General features: G+C 50.1%; 1 protein-coding gene across 3 annotated transcripts in view; it reads right to left on the reverse strand.

Moving 5' to 3' along the window:
- Positions 1–16,802: 16,802 nt before the first annotated feature.
- Positions 16,803–18,966, reverse strand: part of CYTH1 (cytohesin 1) — a 110,961-nt gene continuing 108,797 nt past the window's right edge. For all 3 annotated transcript variants that reach the window (XM_024234776.3, XM_002827900.6, XM_054535806.2), the window contains exon 13: positions 16,803–18,935. In XM_024234776.3, coding sequence (XP_024090544.1) covers positions 18,857–18,935 — 79 coding nt within the window. In that variant the 3' untranslated portion in view covers positions 16,803–18,856. The remainder of the gene's footprint in view (positions 18,936–18,966) is intronic.

The raw sequence follows: 18,966 nt of genomic DNA on the forward strand, positions 1-18,966 counted from the left end.
GAGGGCTCTAAAAGCAGGCAGGCTGGCCGGGTGCAGTGGCTCACACCTGTAACTGCAGCACTTTGGGAGGCTGAGACGGGAGGATCACTTGAGGCCAGGAGTTCAAGACCAGCCTGGCCAACATAGTGAAATGCTGTCTTTACTAAAAATACAAAAAAATTAGCTAGGCATGGTGGCACACACCTGTAGACCCAGCTACTCAGGAGGTTGAGGCATGAGAATCGCTTGAGCCTGGAAGGCAGAGGTTACAGTGAGCCAAGATCATGCCCATTGACTCCAGCCTGGGCAACAGAGTGAGAGTCTGTCTCAGAAAAAATAAAATAATAAAATTTAAAAATAGGCCGGGCGCGGTGGCTCACGCCTGTAATCCCAGCACTTTGGGAGGCCGAGACGGCCTCCCAAATGGATCACGAGGTCAGGAGATCGAGACCATCCTGGCTAACACAGTGAAACCCCGTCTCTACTAAAAATACAAATACAAAATACAAAAAAATTAGCCGGGCGTGGTGGCAGGCACCTGTAGTCCCAGCTACTCGGGAGGCTGAGGCAGGAGAATGGCGTGAACCCAGGAGGCAGAGCTTGCAGTGAGCCGAGATCACGCCACTGCACTCCAGCCTGGATGACAGAGTGAGACTCCCTCTCAAAAAAAAAAAAAAAAAAAAAAAATAGCAGCAGGAGGGCTGACTGCGCAGCCTGACCTGGTTTTGGCCTGACCCTCGCGTCCCCCAGGACATACCTGTCCCCATCATCTGTCCCATGTTCCATTCTCCCAAATGTGAAAAACTGCAGCCACCCAGTCCCTATTTCCTCCAAGTGTGACGCCTTGTGGACTGAGACGTTGTCCCCAGACTCCTAGCCCAGCATACCCTGTTCCAGTGAGTGCCATGCACAGGCCGTTCCCCAGCACCTGGTGCTATTGCCGCTTCCTGTCACCACTAACCAGACAGAGTTTACACACATATTTGAGCCTCTTGCATTCTGGTGCAGATTTTCCTTCTGACTGGCATTTGCCAATAAGATGATTATTTTAATATTTTAAAATTAGAGATGGCGGGGAGGGGGGGTCTCACTATGTTGCCCAGGCTGGTCTTGAATACTTGGCCTGAAGCCATCCTCCTGCCTCTGCCTCCCAAAATGCTGGGAATAACAGGCATGAGCCACCGTGCCTGGCCAAGATGATTTTATAATCCGTAATTCAGAAAAGATTATTCTGTCCTAGATTATTATTATTATTATTATTATTTTTGAGATGGAGTTTCACTCTTGTTGCCCAGGATGGAGTGCAATGGCGTGATCTCGGCTCACTGCAACCTCTGCCTCCTGGGTTCAAGCGATTCTCCTTGCCTCAGCCTCCTGAGTAGCTGGGATTACAGGTGCCCGCCACTATGCCCGGCTAATTTTTTGTATTTTTAGTAGAGAAGGGGTTTCACCATGTTGGCCAGGCTGGTCTCGAACTCCTAATTTCAGGTGATCCACCCCCCTCGGCCTCCCAAAGTGCTGGGATTACAGGCGTGAGTCACCACGCCCAACCGATTCTTAAATTTAGATTCTTAGTTAGAAAAAAGTGCGCTGAAAACAGTAGTCAAGTCTTGGGGGGATGGGGGAGTTTGTGACTGGGTGTGTGTGCATGTACTGGGGCAGAGGGGAGCTTGTAGAAGAAGAAGATTGAGAGACCAAGTTCTCCATAACGGGCCTGACTCTGATGCATGTTAGCTGGAGTCCTTGCTTTCTAAATGTATCTGGATCTCCCCCTTCCTGGTCCGATGTTTTCTGTGTTGCATTTTTTGAGCCCTCACTATGATAACACGAATGTTGTGATCCGATCTCAAGTGGAGGAATGGGGTCCTCCTTTCCACAACCAATGCGTACGAGCTCAGGTAGGGGAAGCCAAAGCTCTGCCCCAGGCACCCTGAGAATCAGGAAGGCGCCAGGTGGATGTGTGCAGCCGGGACTCAGAAGGCCACAAGGGGAGACAGGCTTGAAGTTTCCAAACTTGAGGGCAACACTCATCAGTTCCTTCACTAAGGACGTCTCCAACCAGAAGGACCGAGACCATGGAGGAGACAGACAGGTGAATATCAAAATTTAAAATTGAGCCCAGGGCTAGTCCTGGCCCTGGCATCTGGTATCTTCCCACACTGGCCACTTTTCTCCAGCTCCCAGGGGGCTGCTTTCACAGGAAGCAGAGTTCCAGTGAGGACACCTTTGCACAGGTCTGACCCTGGGAGCCTCTTACTGTCCAGCCACTTGAGTGAGGCCTTATTCAAGTGGTAAAGAGTGAAGTTGCTGCCCTCCAGGGTGTGATGGTCAATGTCTGTGTAGTGACAGTGAGGGCCAAAGCCGGCAACATAGTCACCCAGGGGTGAGGGCTGAGGCTAGCCCTGCTCAAAGGCTGGAGCCCAGGAGACCAGCCAGGGAGAGAACACGGTCCTGCAGGAGGGTGGGACGTCACCCCACTCGTTCAGCACAGCTCGTGGAGGGCAGACGAGGAGGCTCGGCCCCCGCCACACTGCCCCTCCGGAGCACTTTGCTTCTCTGTATTTAAGACTCTGAGTCATGCCATTGGAATAACACGAAAAACATGCTTTCGTATTTGCTCACCAACAATAGTCTGTTCATTCGAGTAACATCCTTCTGGCAGGCACCTGTTGTTGATCTTGGAAAGTTTAGGAAAACATGAGATTCACCAGCCTCATATGCAGTCACCCGATGCGGGTGCCCTGGAGTGGCCCCAGCCCCCAAGTGCAGCTGCTCACAGGCCACAGGCTGCCACGTTCCTCTTGATGGGGATCGTGGAGACGGTGCAGCAGGAGAGGAAGACTCAAGAGGATTCAAGCCTTACAGTGCTTTTGGCTTCTGGGTCTAGGAGACTCAACATTCATCCCAGTCAACATTAGTTGAATGAATGAGTGATGAAGGGGGTGGCCAGGAGTGGCCAGAGCAACTCTATACAAAATAGAAGGCCAGGCGCAGTGGCTCATGCCTCTAATCCTAGCACTTTGGGAAGCTGAGGCAGGTGGATCACCTGAGGTCGGGAGTTCAAGACCAGCCTGGCCAACATGGAGAAACCGCGTCTCTACTAAAAATACAAAATTAGCCAGGCATGGTGGCGCATGCCTGTAATCCCAGCTACTTGGGAGGCTGAGGCAGGAAAATCGCTTGAACCTGGGAGGCGGAGGTTGCAGTGAGCCGAGATCACACCACTGCACTCCAGCCTGGACAACAAAAGTGAAACTCCGTCTCAAAAAAAAAAAAAAATCCTGAAACAAAGCACTTCGGATACCCCACCCCACCCCACCCCACCCCTCGCCCCAAAATCAACCATGCAACAGAAGAAAGCTGTAATTCAGACCTTCAGACTAATTAGATATCTTAACACAGGCACTTGGAGATATATAAAAAGAAACAACTAGAATCAGAAATTCAAACCCTAAGAACAGGAATGGCAAAAGTGAAATGTGGGAGAAGGCTTTAAAATGGGTGATCAGGGGAAAGGTATATGGGGCGTCTATGTACCATTCTTGCAAACTTTATGCCAGTTTGAAAATACCTTGAAATAACAGATTTTAGAAATGCTGAGGATTTTCTTGTGAACGGCATGGGGGTGCTGAGAGGAACATCGCCCTGGCTGCCGGCGAGAGAGCATCCCAGCCCAGGAGCTGTTGACAGAGGGCAGCTCGGGTGGGACCACGACAGATGCCTGCAGGAGGCCTGACAGGGGGCGGGGATGGGGACTGAGCCTCGGTGGTTGTATTAGTCCGTTTTCATACTGCTAGTAAAGACATACTCAAGACTGGGTAATTTGTAAAGAAAAAGATGTTTAATGGACTCACAGTTCCGCATGGCTGCGGCGGGGAGGAGGGAGGCTCACAATCATGGAGAAGGCAAAAGGCACATCTCACACGGCAGCAGGCAAGAAAGAATGAGAATCCAGCTAACAGGGTTTCCTCTTATAAAACCATCAGATCTCGTGAGACTTATTCACTACCACAAGAACAGTATGAGGGACACCGCCCCCACGATTCAATTATCTCCCACTGAGTCCTCCCACAACACGAGGGAATTATGGAAGCTATAATTCAAGATGAGATTTGGGTGGGGACACAGTCAAACCGTATCAGTGGTGATGTTACTGAGGGCAGCCAGACGGGCCCAATGCCCAGAGCACAGGACACAGCCTGTGGGGTTTAGCCACTCTGAGGAGGAGCAGCACAAACAAGAGAAACAGCCCAGACCCTGTCCACTGCACGCTTTGGCCAGTGAGCTCGCCTCGATTTCCAGACTATGAAAACATCTGTCTCTGGGAAGCATCATAGTTTTCTTAATCTAAAGAAATAGCATATGAGCACCCAGTACGTAGCAGGGAGCCAGTGAATCATAAGCGTGATTTCTTATATGAAATGCCAGAGAAAGGAGGGGTGCCAAGCATAGCACAGTGGTGGCCACGTGGCCATTCACCCAATGGATACTTAAGGATCACAGTGGTGATGAAAATGAGAGCGTGAAGGGTGAGTTCAGGGTCTGTGTGTAACAGAAGAAACGCCGCACTGCCTTCGGTGTGGTGAGATTGTGCACAAAGGTGGCGCAGGGATGCCAGGACCCACCAGGCGTGTAAGGAGAGGTGCTGCAGCTGCCTAAACCCCAGTCGGTAGGGGAGTTTAGTGAGCTGTCTGGTGGAGAGAAGTGGGTCCAGAGTTAGAAGACAGCAGTGACGCTGCCAAAAACAGGCTCCTGCTTTCTCTCTTTTCTCTCCCAGCTTCAGATCACCTTCACTCTTTAAGAGTTACAACCGCTTTAAGAGTTAGAACAACCATCCTGACACCCTGTGAACACACCTGAACCACATTCTCTTTGGTGCAGGAAACAGGTTATGATAAATGATTCACATGATTCTGCCTGGCATGAAGCAGCCTGTGGTTTATCCCCATGCATCGTTTATTCAGCAGACACACCCCGAGGGCCCACAACATGCCGAGCATTGTTTAGGAGCTGGGAACACAGAGACGAACTGAAGAGATGAAATCCTGTTTCCCACAGGGCTGACCATCTAGTTAGTGTCATGGTTGAAGGGACCATATCACCCTGTCCTTCATGAATGTAGATGCAAAATATCCTTAACGAAATATTAACAAATTGAATCCAAAAATACATTTAAAAAATCATGACCAAGTGGGCTTTATCTCAGGAATTCAAAGTTGATTTACCACGAAAAACAAAAGCCACTTGATTCACCATGCTATGCACTAAACAGAAAAATCATGAGCATCTGCATCTGTGCAGAACAGCCATGTGACAACACTCAGTCCTGATTAAAACTCTCAGAAAACTAGGACAATAGCAGGTGGAGCATCTCCAACCTGATAAAGTGCATCCCTGAAAAACCTACAGCTGGGGCCGGGCGCAGTGGCTTATGCCTGGAATCTCAGCACTTTGGAAGGCCAAGGTGGGCGGATCACGAGGTCAGGAGATCGAGACCATCCTGACTAACACAGTGAAACCCTGTCTCTACTAAAAATACAAAAATTAGCCGGGCATGGTGGCGGACGCCCATAGTCCCAGCTACTCGGGAGGCTGAGGCAGGAGAATGGCGTGAACCCTGGAGGCAGAGCTTGCAGTGAGCTGAGATTGTGCCACTGCATTCCAGCCTGGGCAACAGAGTGAGACTCCGTCTGTAAAAAAACAAAAAAACCTACAGCTGGCATCAAACTTAAAGATGAAGAACTGAATGCTTTCCCCTAAGATCAAGAGCCAGACAAGGAACTCATCCTCACCATCTCTATTCAGTATTGCACTAGAAGTCCTAGCCAGTAGAATAAGGAAAAAAAAAGAAATAAAGGCATACATAAGAAAGTAAAAGGAAAGGAAGAAATAAAACTGTCTTTACTTGCAGACAATATGATCATCTATGTAGAAAATCGCAAGAAATATGCAAAAAAGCTATTAGAACTAATACATGGATTTAACAAGTTTGCAAGATATAAAATCAATTAAAAAATCAATCATGTATGTATATACTAGTAACAAACAACTAGCTATTAAACTTTTAAAATAATGGTATTTATAGGCTGGGCGCAGTGGCTCATGCCTGTAATCCCTGCACTTTGGGAGGCCGAGGCGGGCGGATCACTTGAGGTCAGGAGTTTGAGACAAGCCTGGCCAACATGGTGAAACCCTGTCTCTACTAAAAATACAAAAATTAGCCCGGCGTGGTAACAGATGCCTGTAATCTCAGCTACTCGTGAGGCTGAGGCAGGAGAATCGCTTGAACCCGGGAGGCGGAGGTTGCAGTGCACTGGTATTTCAGGGAGGCGCCCCCTCAAGTCTCCATGGTATCCCTTGGGCCCTGAGCAGGGGGCTAATTTGTCTGCACCTTGAGTGAGGCCAACGGGCTCAGGCTGTGATGTGTGATGTCTGCTGTCACCCACAGTGCCCAGCACAACGTGAGAACTTAGTGGTCTCCACCCCTTTTCCTGTGACCGAAAGGGTGCACCAGATGCTATGGAGCAGACACACACAAGTTACCCTTGAACAAGGCAGTGTGCAAAGTTTAGAAACCAGTAGCACAAGCATGGGACAGGGGCGCTGCTCTAAGACATCATCAGCATGAATGGGCAAATACCTGACAGCTGTGAGTAGATTTGGTTCAGCGTGAGTTAATATCATCACGTCACACAAGCACCTGAACAAAGCTGATGACATCGGGGGGCTCTCGGGTGAAGGAAGCTGGGGTCCTGGTTTTAGGGGAATTCCTCCTCCAGGAGCCCTCCTGGTGTCTCTCTTTGCCACCCAGCCCCGGCTTAGGATGGAGGGCCCTAGGCGGGTTTCCTAAGGCCCCGGGTGATTCCCTGAGGTGGCCGTCATCCACATACATGCATGCTTGTCTGCCTGTGGACTGTGTAAAGCCCCTCGAACCCCCCCTCCCACGGCCCGTCCTTATCTCTGTACCCACGGGGTGGGTGTGCACTAGAGCAGTGTTCCACCAACAAATGAGAAGGCGCTTTGAAGAATGAGCAGGCGCTCACCTGGCTGGGAGAGGGGTGGGTGAGACCCAGGGCTGGGAATGAGCAGGGCTAAGGCAGCAGCATTCCAGATCCCCTCAGTCCCATGGCTGGGGCAGGGCTGTTGGGGGAGGCTGCAGGAGATGGAATGGGGAGGCCAAAAGGGACTCCAGCCTGGGAGGTGCAGTCTCCCCCTCCTAAGGAGTTTGGGGCTACCCCATTGTCAGGAAGGTGTTTTGAGGGGTTTCCAGGAGGTGGCTGGTGGGACACAATCACATTATCTGAGTCCTGAAAAGACCAGTCAACACCACAGGAAACCGGCTGGAGGGAACCAGTGTGGAGCCTACTGTGGTCCCGGGGCGGGAGAGTAGAGCCTCTCTGGGGTGTTCGTGGCTGTCTGTGGTGTCCAAAGCACCAGGGACAAGGCTACGCAAGGGACATCTCTAGCTCATGGCGGCTAGTTCCGACGCTGCAGCCGTCAGACGTGTTAAATCACATAGGGCACGAACTGGGAAACATGAAATCCACCCTCAGTTTCAACTGTTCCAATAATTATTTGTTAGCTCAGAAGTTCAAGACATTTGGAACAGGTCCAACAATGATGTCAACTTAGTTCCCATCTCTGAATCTGTGGTGGAGAAACCTGGACACTGGAAACAGGGTGGGTTTGGGGATCCGGCCGACCTGGGGCCCAGTTCTGACTTCCCTGTTTCTGCGAGAGCCCCTGGATACGTACGTTTCTAAATGTCTCTGAACCTCGGTTTTCTTGTCTTTATCAGTCGTGCATTCACTCATGACATTGTCATTTATTCAACAAATATGTATTGAGCACCTGCTATCTACCAGGCACCGTTCCAAGTACAGGGAATACAGGTGTGAAGATAAAGCTCCCACCCTCACTGATTTTCCATCCTGGGACAGGGAGACAGAGGAATAAGTCGTGAGGTGCCATTGGGCAGGGAAGGGGCTGGGGAGAGCTGCCGGCGGCAGTGATTGTGGTAGCAATGAGCCCTAGCAGCACTGCTTTCATCTCGGGGCTGCTGTGAGGACTGAGTTAGAGAATGGGTGTTAGAAGAGGGCTGGCACCTGCCCGGGCCCAGCATATCATCCTGCACCAGCCTGGTGGGAAGGCTTGATTCCCTTCAAGTATCAACAGCCAAAGAAGCTAAATCTCCACCAGACCTCGCAAGGAGATTTAAAAGGAGAAAAGAAAAAAGGCATCATTCTGAATAATTATTCCTCAAAGCCGTCCCTGCGGTGTGCTGATAACCTATCAGGTCACATGTGGCAGTTTACTTTAAAGGCAAAGGGGTTTCCAAATGAACCTGCCAGGGCGGGGAAGCTCTTGTGGTTCCTGGTGGCATCCTGTCCCTCAGTAGAGAATCTTATCATGACTTCCTCAGGTTGTTGACATTCTGATTAGTGTGCGGTCCACAGACATCAAAAAGGACGAGGATGGATTCTGAAACCAGGAAGTTTTACTGACTGTCTTGCTCACAGACATTTTAGCCTGTGTGTTGTCATCTGCAGTCAGTGACTGTAACCTCTGTATTGCACCGTCCAATGGTCCCCCTCTACACTCTCCTCTAAAAGCCTTCCAGCTTGGAGCAGGCCCCAGGACACGCCCACCTTTGTTGGCATGTCTGCCGGGGTTCATCCTCACTTCCGGTTTCCAATAAACCAGATCACAGTATTTCTGCCTCAGCTACTCTCTGCCTACGGGGTAACCCTGCTCTGCCGGAGCAGTCAAAAAAGAAAAAACATTGGAAAAAAAAAAAGGAAGAATATTATTTCTGCCTCAATAGTCTTGATTTTGGTCAGCAGGAGGCTGCGGTGGGATAGCTGGGAGCACGTTTGGGGTGGTGTCAAGTGTCACCATGGAGGGGAGGTTGAGCTTGATCCTCTGGATGTGACACTGGCCACTGGTCTCGGAGTGAGGGTGGAGAGACGGGCTGGTGCCTTGATTAGCGCCAGCAGCTCGCTGCTGCACTCAGACCGGAGCTGCCAGAGACAGCCCTCAAGGACTCATTGCTGGTTGAGCACCCCAGAGAGTGCGTGTGGCCCCAGGGCAGCCGGGCCCCAGGGCCAGGTTACTTAAGGGCGTACGTCTGCTGCCTGAACCCTGAAGGCCAGGTGGTGAGCCCAGGCCATGGTGCCCAGCTGTATGCGTTCCTTTTCACTCTGCTGATAAAAACATACCGGAGGCTGGGCATTTACAAACGAAAGGGGTTTAATTGGACTCACAGTTCCACGTGGCTGGATAGGCCTCACCTTAATGGCAGAAGGCAAGGAGGAGCAACTCACACCTTACGTGGATGGCAGCAGGCAAAGAGAGAGCTTGTGCAGGGAAACTCCCATTTTTTAAAACCATCAGATCTGGTGAGACCCATTCATTATCATGAGAATAGCACGGGAAAGACCCGCCCCCACACTTCAATCATTTCCCACCCAGTCCCTTCCACAACACGTGGGAATTATGGGAGCTACAAGACACGTTTGGTGTGGACACAGAGCAAACCATATCACCAGCCAAGAGCAGGTGTCCCTGAGAACCCAAACATCCCCGGGAGGCCCTGAGCAATGGGGCTCCTTGCCCCACCCAGGGCAGGACATAGAGGCAGAGAAACACTTCCCGAGAACCTCAGAGGGTGGGCTTGGGAGGGACAGCCAGAGCTCTTCCCCCCAGGCCACCGCTTCGTGTGTGGAGTTTGTATCCTGCAGCTTTGCCAAATCCACTTACTACCTCTACCTGTTTTTGTGTGTGTGTGTGTAATCTTTAGGGTTTTTTTATATATATATGTAAAATATATATATAATATATAAATATATAATATATAAAATTATATATTTTATATATATAAAATTATATAATATTATATTATATATTATATATATATTTTATATATATAATATATAAAAATTATATATAATAAAATTATATAATATTATATATTATATATTATATAAATTATATTATATATATTATATAATATATTATATATACTATATATTCTATAATATATTTTATATAATATATATAATATATATTCTATAATATATTTTATATATTATATATAATATATATTCTATAATATATTTTATATATTATATATAATATATATTCTATAACATATATTATATATAATATACATTATTATATATTCTATACTATATATTCTATAATATATATTTATATATTCTATATAAATATATATTCTATACTATATATTCTATAATATATATTTATATATTCTATATAAATATATATTCTATAATATATATTTATATATTCTATATAATTATATATTATAGAATATATATTTATATATTCTATATAAAACCCTAAAGATATATATTATATATATTATATATTATATATATTATATATATATATTCATGGCATGGCGAACAGAGATCATTTTACTTTTTCCTTTCCAACTTGGAGACCTTCTTTTTCTTGCCTAATTGCTCTGGCTAGAACATCCAGGACCATGTTGAGGAGAAGTGGCAAAAGCAGGCATCCTTGTCTTGATCCTGATCTTAGAGGAAAAGCTTCCAATCTCTCTCCGTTGAGTATGAGGTTCGCTGTGGGGTTTTCATAGATGGCCTTGTACTGTGACAGGTCCTCCACCAGGTTACTTAAGGACATACGTCTGCTGCCTGAACCCTGAAGGCCACATGGTGAGTCCATGCTATGGTGCCCAGCCAAGGAGTAGGTGTCTCTGAGAACCCACACAGCCCAGAGAGGATCTGAGAACCCGCCAAGGAAAAGTCGCATGGCACACACACACAGTAGGCAAAGAGCCAGAAAATCAGCATAAAAGCAGCCTAGAGATGGGGGCGGCACGGATCTCTAGAGCTGTTCTGCTGCCGTCCAGCAGTGCCCTGCGTGCGGGTCCTCATCAACTCTGCTACTCACCAGGCTGGACTTGCCCCAGTCCTTCTTTGGGGCCTGGGAAGGAGGGGACGATACTGTCTCAAGTGTGTCCCGCAGTAGGCCTTGCTTGTGTTGAGAGGGTTCCTTCTGCTCCTGCCCTGTTGGGTGTATTTTCTGGTGAAGTGGAGTTTCATTTCGCCCAGTGCTTTTCCTGCATCGATGGAGATGATCACCCGGTTTTCTCCTTCATTCTGTTAACGGTGTAGATCACACTGGTAGATGTTGTGGGTTTGTGGCAGGCCAGGCTCACTAACGCAGGTCTCCGTAACAACTGTTTCAGCACTGACCAAGTGGTGAAGTTAAATATTAAAAGCTGGCCGGGCGCGGTGGCTCATGCCTGTAATCCTAGCACTTAGGAGGCTGAGGCGGGCGGTTCACGAGGTCGAGATTGAGACTACCCTGGCCAACACGCTGAAACCCCGTCTGTACTAAAAATACAAAAATTAGCTGGGCATGGTGCCACGCACCTGTATTCCCAGCTACTTGGGAGGCTGAGGCAGGAGAATCACTTGAACTCAGGAGGCGGAGGTTGCAGTGAGCCAAGATCATGCCACTGCACTCCAGCCTGGCGACAGAGTGAGACTCCATCTCAAAAAAAATTAAAACAAAAATAAAAGCTGAGAGAGCTGGCCCCCTTATACAAAGGCTGGGATGTAATAAAAGCCCGCCAAGAGTTTTGCCCAGGCCTTTTCTGGGCCTTAAAGCATGAAAAATAACAAAGGAATTCTTAACATGACCCGTTTAGGACTAAACAAGTTTTATTGAGGCCATGAACCACAAGCCCTTCCCCAGGTGGACCATTGGGAAGCCACACTTCCCACCTGTAGGTGGTCACTCGTCTTTCTGCAGAGCTCCCAACGTGACCAGCCAGCTCCCCACCTGCCGGCCATTATAAGAGTCATCCTCATCTTGACACCTCCAGAACAGAACCTGGATTTCCAGCCCAAACCTGTCTTTGTCGGCTGCCCAGGCCCAACACTTAGGACTCATCCTGATTTCTCCTTTTCCCTCCATTTCTACCTCCAAGTTCTGCTGCCCCTCCCTCGAAGGCACATCATGAATTTTTCATTGTCCCCTATCTCTCTCACGGTTGTCCTGGTGCAATCCCCATCACCCCCAACTGAGTCATGTCACAGCCTCATGCTGGCACCCTCCTCCCCCAACAATTCTCCCTCCAGCAGCCAGAGTAGAATCCCTCTCCAGCCCCCAAGCTCCACGCCACCTCAGACGTCCCCTACCATGGCCCTGGTCCCGCTCCATCTGGCCCCTGCTGACCTCTCCTCTGCATCCCCTGCCACCTCAGGCCTCATCCAGCCCATCCCAGCAATTCCTTCAGGCTCCCTCCACCCCACCACTAGCTACCCTACTCTAAGCGGCGCCCCGGGTCCTTGCCTGGTGGCCTCCTCTTCAGCTCAGCAACCTCTTCTCAGTGGGGCCTTCCCTCATCAGTCCGTTCAAGTTACCCCCTCCACTTGCTCTTTCCAATAGCCGCCCACCTGTTTGCTCCTGGGGTTAGCCCCCCGCACCCTGGGATCACCTCACTCAATTTTCTCATGTCTGCTCTACCCAGACTGTGAGCGCCAGACACGGGTTCTCCTCGCTGCCACTCTCCACTTGTGGTGGCCACAGCCTTTCTGCCGACCTAGCGTCCATTCTCCACCCTCTGCTTGCCAGTGTCCGGCCCACGGCATCCCAGCTGTGTCTGCAGGATGTGTGCCCAGCCCCAGTGAGGCATCAAATGGGCCTAAGCGGAGGATTGGCCGAGAGGTGGAGACGAGACCCAGTGTGACGCTGAAACGTAAGGACACGTCTGCAGGGAATCCAGGGAAAGACACTTCCTCCTTGATGAAGGGAGGCAAGCATGGGGGGCCCTGGCTGCCCCTCGCTCCTTGCTCCTCCGAGTGCCACTGTGTGAGGATGTGGTGTCCCCTCCTTATAACCGTGCCGCGACCGGGTCAATATGAGTGTTCGGGAAAGCGGAGGAGGAGGAAAGCTCTGGGTTACATCCCAGGGCAGCCGAACAACCTGGAGCGCACATTTGGGACTTCCTGTTCTTATCTGTGTCCTCATGAGTCATGTCCCCACTAGGTGAGTTCTCCGTGACGTGCAGCCTCACACGCACTGACGGGCACGAAGCCCAGCGCTGGGCGCATGGGACCTGCTCCATCAGGTTAGAAGCAGGGAACAAATGCCTCACGGCTCCTGCTCCCAACACAAACATGGAGACAGGCACGTCCGCGTGAGCCATCCCAGAACCGAGTGGACTCACTGCTCAGGAGCACGAGGAGGCCCTTCAGCTGGGGGAAAAAGCTGGGCCAATCTGGACGACACAAGGCTTCAAAGAATAAGGTTTTGCACAAACAGGCTGGCAGAGGAGATGGCAAAAGGAAGTCTCATGAGCAAAGCTATTAGCTATTAAACGGTGGCTGTGGAGCAAGAGCTTGGGACACGGGGCAGGGAGGGCGCAGTTAAGGATGGACACAGCTACAGATAAGGCAAACAGAGCCTGGTGGAGAAGGCCCTGAGTGTCATGCAGATTCAGGTTCTCTTCTGCAAGCAAAGGGGCAGGTTCTGTTTGCTTGTTTTGCTAAATGGAAGAATGACATGATCGGTAGATGAAAATTCCACAGCCCCATCAATCATGGAGTAGAAGATGGCAAAGCTTAGAGGTCTGCAGACCAGTGGGGAAGCTGCCCCAGCAAGCCAGGTCTGTAATGAAGGTCTGCCTCGGGGCGGCGACAGTGGCTGTGAGAAGCCTCTCCAGAAGTTCACAGGGAGGGCTTGGGAATGCCTGGGTGTAGGGAAAGAGGGGGAGACACATGAGATAAGGGCTCCAAGCCTAAACAGGCTCTCTGAGGATGGCAGCAGAGTCCCCAGGACAAGGGGCAGTCTTGGGGCTATCGGCTGTGGACAGGCTGAGCTGGGAGGGGGAGGCCTGGCAGCCACTCTGGTGGAGATGTCCCGCAAGCAGTCAGAGGTGGAGAGGGGAGCCTGGAAGGGGCCGGAATTGCACAGGCACACACAGAGGCCCCCAGCGGGTAGCAGCAGGGTCAGTTGCGGGACTGATTATCTGTCAAGGAAGAGGGCTTAGGAACACTGGGGGCGAGAATCCTGGGGGATGTCCAGCAGCTGGTGGGTGGGCAGAGACGAGAGGCCAGGGAAAGAACGCACAGGGAGCTGTCAGAGGCAGGACAGCCCAGGTAGACTAATCCACCAGGGCCAAGAGGAGAGAGGAGGGAGGCCCCTGGCTGAGGAGTGAATGAAAGTGAGGACATAGATGCAATGAGGAACTGTCGGAGTCCCTGTTAGAAATGCAAAATGTTTGTTCCCTGGTGTCACAAGGAAAAATTAGCATTCAGACCAAAAGTTCTCTCAGCGAGGCAATTTTTACTTTCTGCAGAAAGGGTGTCCCTTGCAGATAGAACAATGGGGAGGGCACACACAGAATAAAGAGATGCCAGAATATTTATTCCATACGCATGAGGTCTCTATTGCTGTGTTCTGTCTCCATTGGCTGGAGCTGGACCTCACAATCTAAATTAAAGCCCGATTGGCTAATAATTTATTCTCAAATAAGGAAGGAGCACAGGCTGTGAGCTGAAACATGCCTATGAGCACGTGAGCACAGATATCTTGGTTAAGGTACAAGGACATGGAATGTACTACGTGCCTTGAGCATGTCTAACAGCTACCTAGGATAGGGCTTAACAAAGAGTTATTAGCACAAAGCAAGGAGGCTTGAAGGAAGTTAGTCTTTAAAAGAAACTATTATCTCTAACACTTATGATTATTCTTTAATAAGAAGGGAAACTTTGAAGAGGAAACTTTTTACTTTCTACAGTCCTGCAGCCACACAAACGCCTGCGGAGAAAAGCAGTGGCAGCAGGCCTCCTAACAGCCAAGAGGCGGAAGCAACCCAAACGCCCATAGATGAATGAATAACAATGTGGTCTCCATACGATGGAATGTTATTTGGGCATAAAAGGGAATGAGGCTCTGACACACACTACAGGGATGTCGTGTAAACGTTAACGCTAAGTGAAACAAGCCAGACGCGAAGGCCCATGTCGTGTGTGATTCCATTTCTATGAAATGCCCAGAAGAGGCAAGTGCATAGACAGAACCATTAGGACTGCCCAGGACCAGGGGAAGAGGCGGAGAGGCTGCTGATGAGTAGACAGGGTGTGCTTTGCGGTGATGAACTGTTCTCAAATGGATTTTATTGGTGGTTTAATAACTTTGTGGATGTATTACTATTGCAGGATTTTTCCTTAGTTCAGCTAAACACCTCTTAAAAGTCCTACCTTTTCATACTGTGACAATGGCAGTTACATTTCAACGTGAGTTTTGGAGGGAACAAATATTCACACTGTAGCGTTCTGCCACTGGTTCCCCACACTCACCATTCTCAGTACAAATGCATTCATTCCATCCCAACTGCCCCAAAAGTCTTAACTTGCTCCAGCACCAATTCAAAAGTCCAGAGTCTCCTCTAAATCAGTTATGAGTGAGACTCAAGGAACAATTCATCCTGAGGCAAATCCCCTCCAGCTGAGAGCCTCGAAATTTAACAAGTTATATGCTTCCGAAATACAGTGGGGGACAGGCATGAGATAGACATTCCCATTCCAAAAGGGAAAAAAGGGCAAGAAGGAAAGAATAACCAATCCCAAGTAAGTCTGAAACCCAATAGGGCAAATATTAAATCTTAAGACTCCAGAATAATCTGACTCATCTTAATGTGATCCCCCGAGGCCAGGAGCAGCCCCACCCCGTGCTGGGTTCTGCCCATGCCGCAGCTGCCACAGGATGGCGTCTAGTGCCTACGTACACCTCTCCCGGCTGGGGCGGCAAGCTGGGGGTCCCACAGTTCTGGAGCCTTGGGAGTGGCTCAGCTAGGCATTATAAAGTCATGTTACCAGCAAATAAATGTAATCTCCCTTCTTCCTTTCCTATCTGGATGCCTTTCATTTCTTGCCTAATTGCCCTGACTAGAACCTCCAGTACAATGCTGAATAGAAGTGGTTAAGAGTGGACATCTCTGTCTTGTTCCTGAGCTTAGGGAGTTGTTTTTCAAATGAGATGGGCCCTTCTGTGGTTTGAGGGAAATAAATTAATGGGGAAAGAAACTGGGGATATGTACAAGACAGAGGATAACGGACAGAGATGGATCCAGGGAAGACAGCAAAAAAGGAGGCCACTTCTTCCAGTGATGGGAGGGAACAAAAACAACTCTGACTGACGTGGAAAGGTAGGAATGCTGCCCTTCACACCTGATGGTCGTCTCTTCTCAGTAAAGTGGGGCGGTCACCTGGGGAATGGTCAGGGTAGACTGGGGGCTTGAAGCAAGGAGGAAACATCAGACATGACTGCTGCTGTGTGGAAGAACGCGGACCAGCCCGTGGAGACGGACCCACAGAAGGGGCCAGCCTGGTGCTTTGCTGTCTCTCTGTTGGGTGCCGATTCACCAAGCACCTTCCCCTGCTTCTGGGTTCTAGCCCACTGAGACTTTTCCCTGTTTATTCCCTGGCATTATGAAGTCATTTCTGGAAACTGAAATCATACTAAAAATGTATTATATTGACTGAAGGCATATTTCTTGATCTTAATTTAAAACTGATGTTTCATGTTTCTTCTTCTAAAAAAGCGGGGGTGGGGGGGTGCGGTGCAAAGACTAAGTTACTTATCTTTTCTGACTCTGCTCTTCTTAACAGAAGACAGAACCCTCCTCCCACTTTCAAGGTGTTACGACTGAACTTGAGGTGCAGCTGGAGTGACACCCTCCTGCACAAGCGTCCGGTCAGTACCCCTTTCCCACCTCGAGGGCCCCGCCCGAGCCCAGAGATGCCACGAACAACAAAGATGGCTTGGGCAGATTTGGAGTTTATTTGCTGCAGTTCCTTGGCGCTAGTTTACAAGGCAAAAACAAACAAACAAAAACAATTAGAATAATTATAATTTCTTAAAAACCCTGTCAACAACTTTCAGTCATTTCTTTATATTTTTGTATTTTGACAAAACTTCTTTTAAACAAATACAAAATAATCTAAAAGGAGAAAAACTATACATAGATTATTTACACCTCTGATAAATAGACTAATACTGACCCAGGTGCCTCTGTCTAGGAAACACTTGAGAACCAGGCCAGGGCCCGGGCCAGCTGGACAGGCTCCAGCGCCGGCCCAAACACACCCAGACCTCGGCAGGCACCACCTGGTTCTCCCACCCAGAAAGTTCAGGTTTCCAGCCTGGACCCTCTTCTGTCACCCTCACAAGCTCTGGCACAAAAGTGCCTAAAGCCATTCCCTCCAGGTAGGATCTACACAAAGTGACGGGGAGGGAGGTGACAGACTGTCCCCCTCTATTCCTCCCAGCACTCCTCTGCAAAAGCTATTTCCAGAGATGCTCGCCAACCCTAAAGGATCAGAGGAGCCGTGGCGACGCGGCCCTGTGGAAACCCGCAGCTCCTCCACCTGCCTCCTCGGGGCCGCGCCCTGCACCGCCCTGGTCCAGGGTCCTGTGGAGGGGCGGGGCGAGACGGCCAGACAGCCAGCCACCTGCTCTGCCTGGACTGGCATGCTGGCCCTGGCGGAGTGGCAGGAGCTGCCCTGAGAGTCCCTGAGAGAACGGCAGGAAAATGCTGCGTGTCATGGCTCCCTTCATACTGTAATGAGGAGGGGCAGGGCCAGCTCACACAGTGCCTGCAGGGGAAGACAGAGATGTGAGAGGCAGCCCGGCCACCCCCCTCACTCCAGTACACCCCACGGAGCAGATAAAGGCCCATCTTCCCCTCTACGGGGCCCACCACAAAATGCATCCAGAGTAGTCCAGTTAGGGCTGGTTTTGAGGCAGAAAAAGCTGAAGCCCTACGGGGATCGGGGAAGTCCTACTCCTTCCTCTAGAACGAGGACTGGAGTCTGGGGAAGAGGAAGAAAACCCAAAATGAAACAGGTTATCCGGAACCTCTGTCCCGATAACCTTCCTCACAGTTTTGGTTATTAGGTATTTAGCTCAAGGAAAATGCTGACTTTCTACTTTAAAGCCCAACAAGAACTTGGATTCTGAAGGAGGAAAACAACGTAAGCGTCCAGTTAGTTCTCTCCTCTCCTCGGCGCTCCGCAGGCACTTGGGATGGAAAAGCATCCGCGGGAGCTGCCGGACTGCACGCTGCTGCCGAACTGCACGCTGCTGCCGACTGCGCCCCCGGCCAGGGCAGGCCCCCGAGTCTGACTGTGTCATCTGAGGCTCCACTGAGCCTCTGCCCTCTGCGTCCTCGACCTCACCTGTCTGTCTCGCCCAGACAAGCACCAGGCAGCGAGCTCCCACAGCACAGGAGAGGCAGGCCAGGCCCGGCCGCGGGCCCAGGCTGATGCCCCTCGGCCACAGCCCCGGGTGCTCTTCTCCAAGAGAAGCTCCCCAGCGCAGCCAGGGCAGGATGCACCTGAACAGCACTATGTTCTCTCTTAAAAAAAAAATAGATCTTTATAGTATGTGGCTTCTCTTCCTTTCCACCTTTTTCTCTTAACATATAATAATATATGGATACATGTATTTATGGTGCAGGGTTTGAAGGCTTCTTCACGGGGACAACCAAGAGGTAAACAGTTGGCTCCGAGCTCTGCTACCAGAACACTGAGCAGAGAAACTGGCCAGGAGGCTGCCCTGCCGACAAGAGCTCTGCCCTGTGAGGGAGGAAGGCTCTGGAGCCCATGCTGGACAGGTGGCCGGTCCTCTCTTCCCCAGTGATAACTGCCCACCCTTCTCCCACTTAAAAAAAATAGCAAAAGCTGAAGCTAGTCTCTAGGAATCCAGGGCGGGGCCTGGCAGAGGACGCTCTGCTCGGCAGCAGTGCATCCGTGGAGGTGCGGGAGAAGAGCAGGAGCTCCAAGGCCCCCGCAGACCAACGCCTTTGGCTGCACACTCAGTGTCGCTTCGTGGAGGAGACCTTCTTTTTCCGTGCTGCGAGCATTTCGTAGAAAGGGTCCCTGCTGATGGCTGCTCTGGAGCACAGAAAAGGGAGAAAACAGAGAC

This window comes from Pongo abelii, chromosome 19, assembly GCF_028885655.2.
Source record: "Pongo abelii isolate AG06213 chromosome 19, NHGRI_mPonAbe1-v2.0_pri, whole genome shotgun sequence".
Taxonomy (NCBI): domain Eukaryota; kingdom Metazoa; phylum Chordata; class Mammalia; order Primates; family Hominidae; genus Pongo; species Pongo abelii.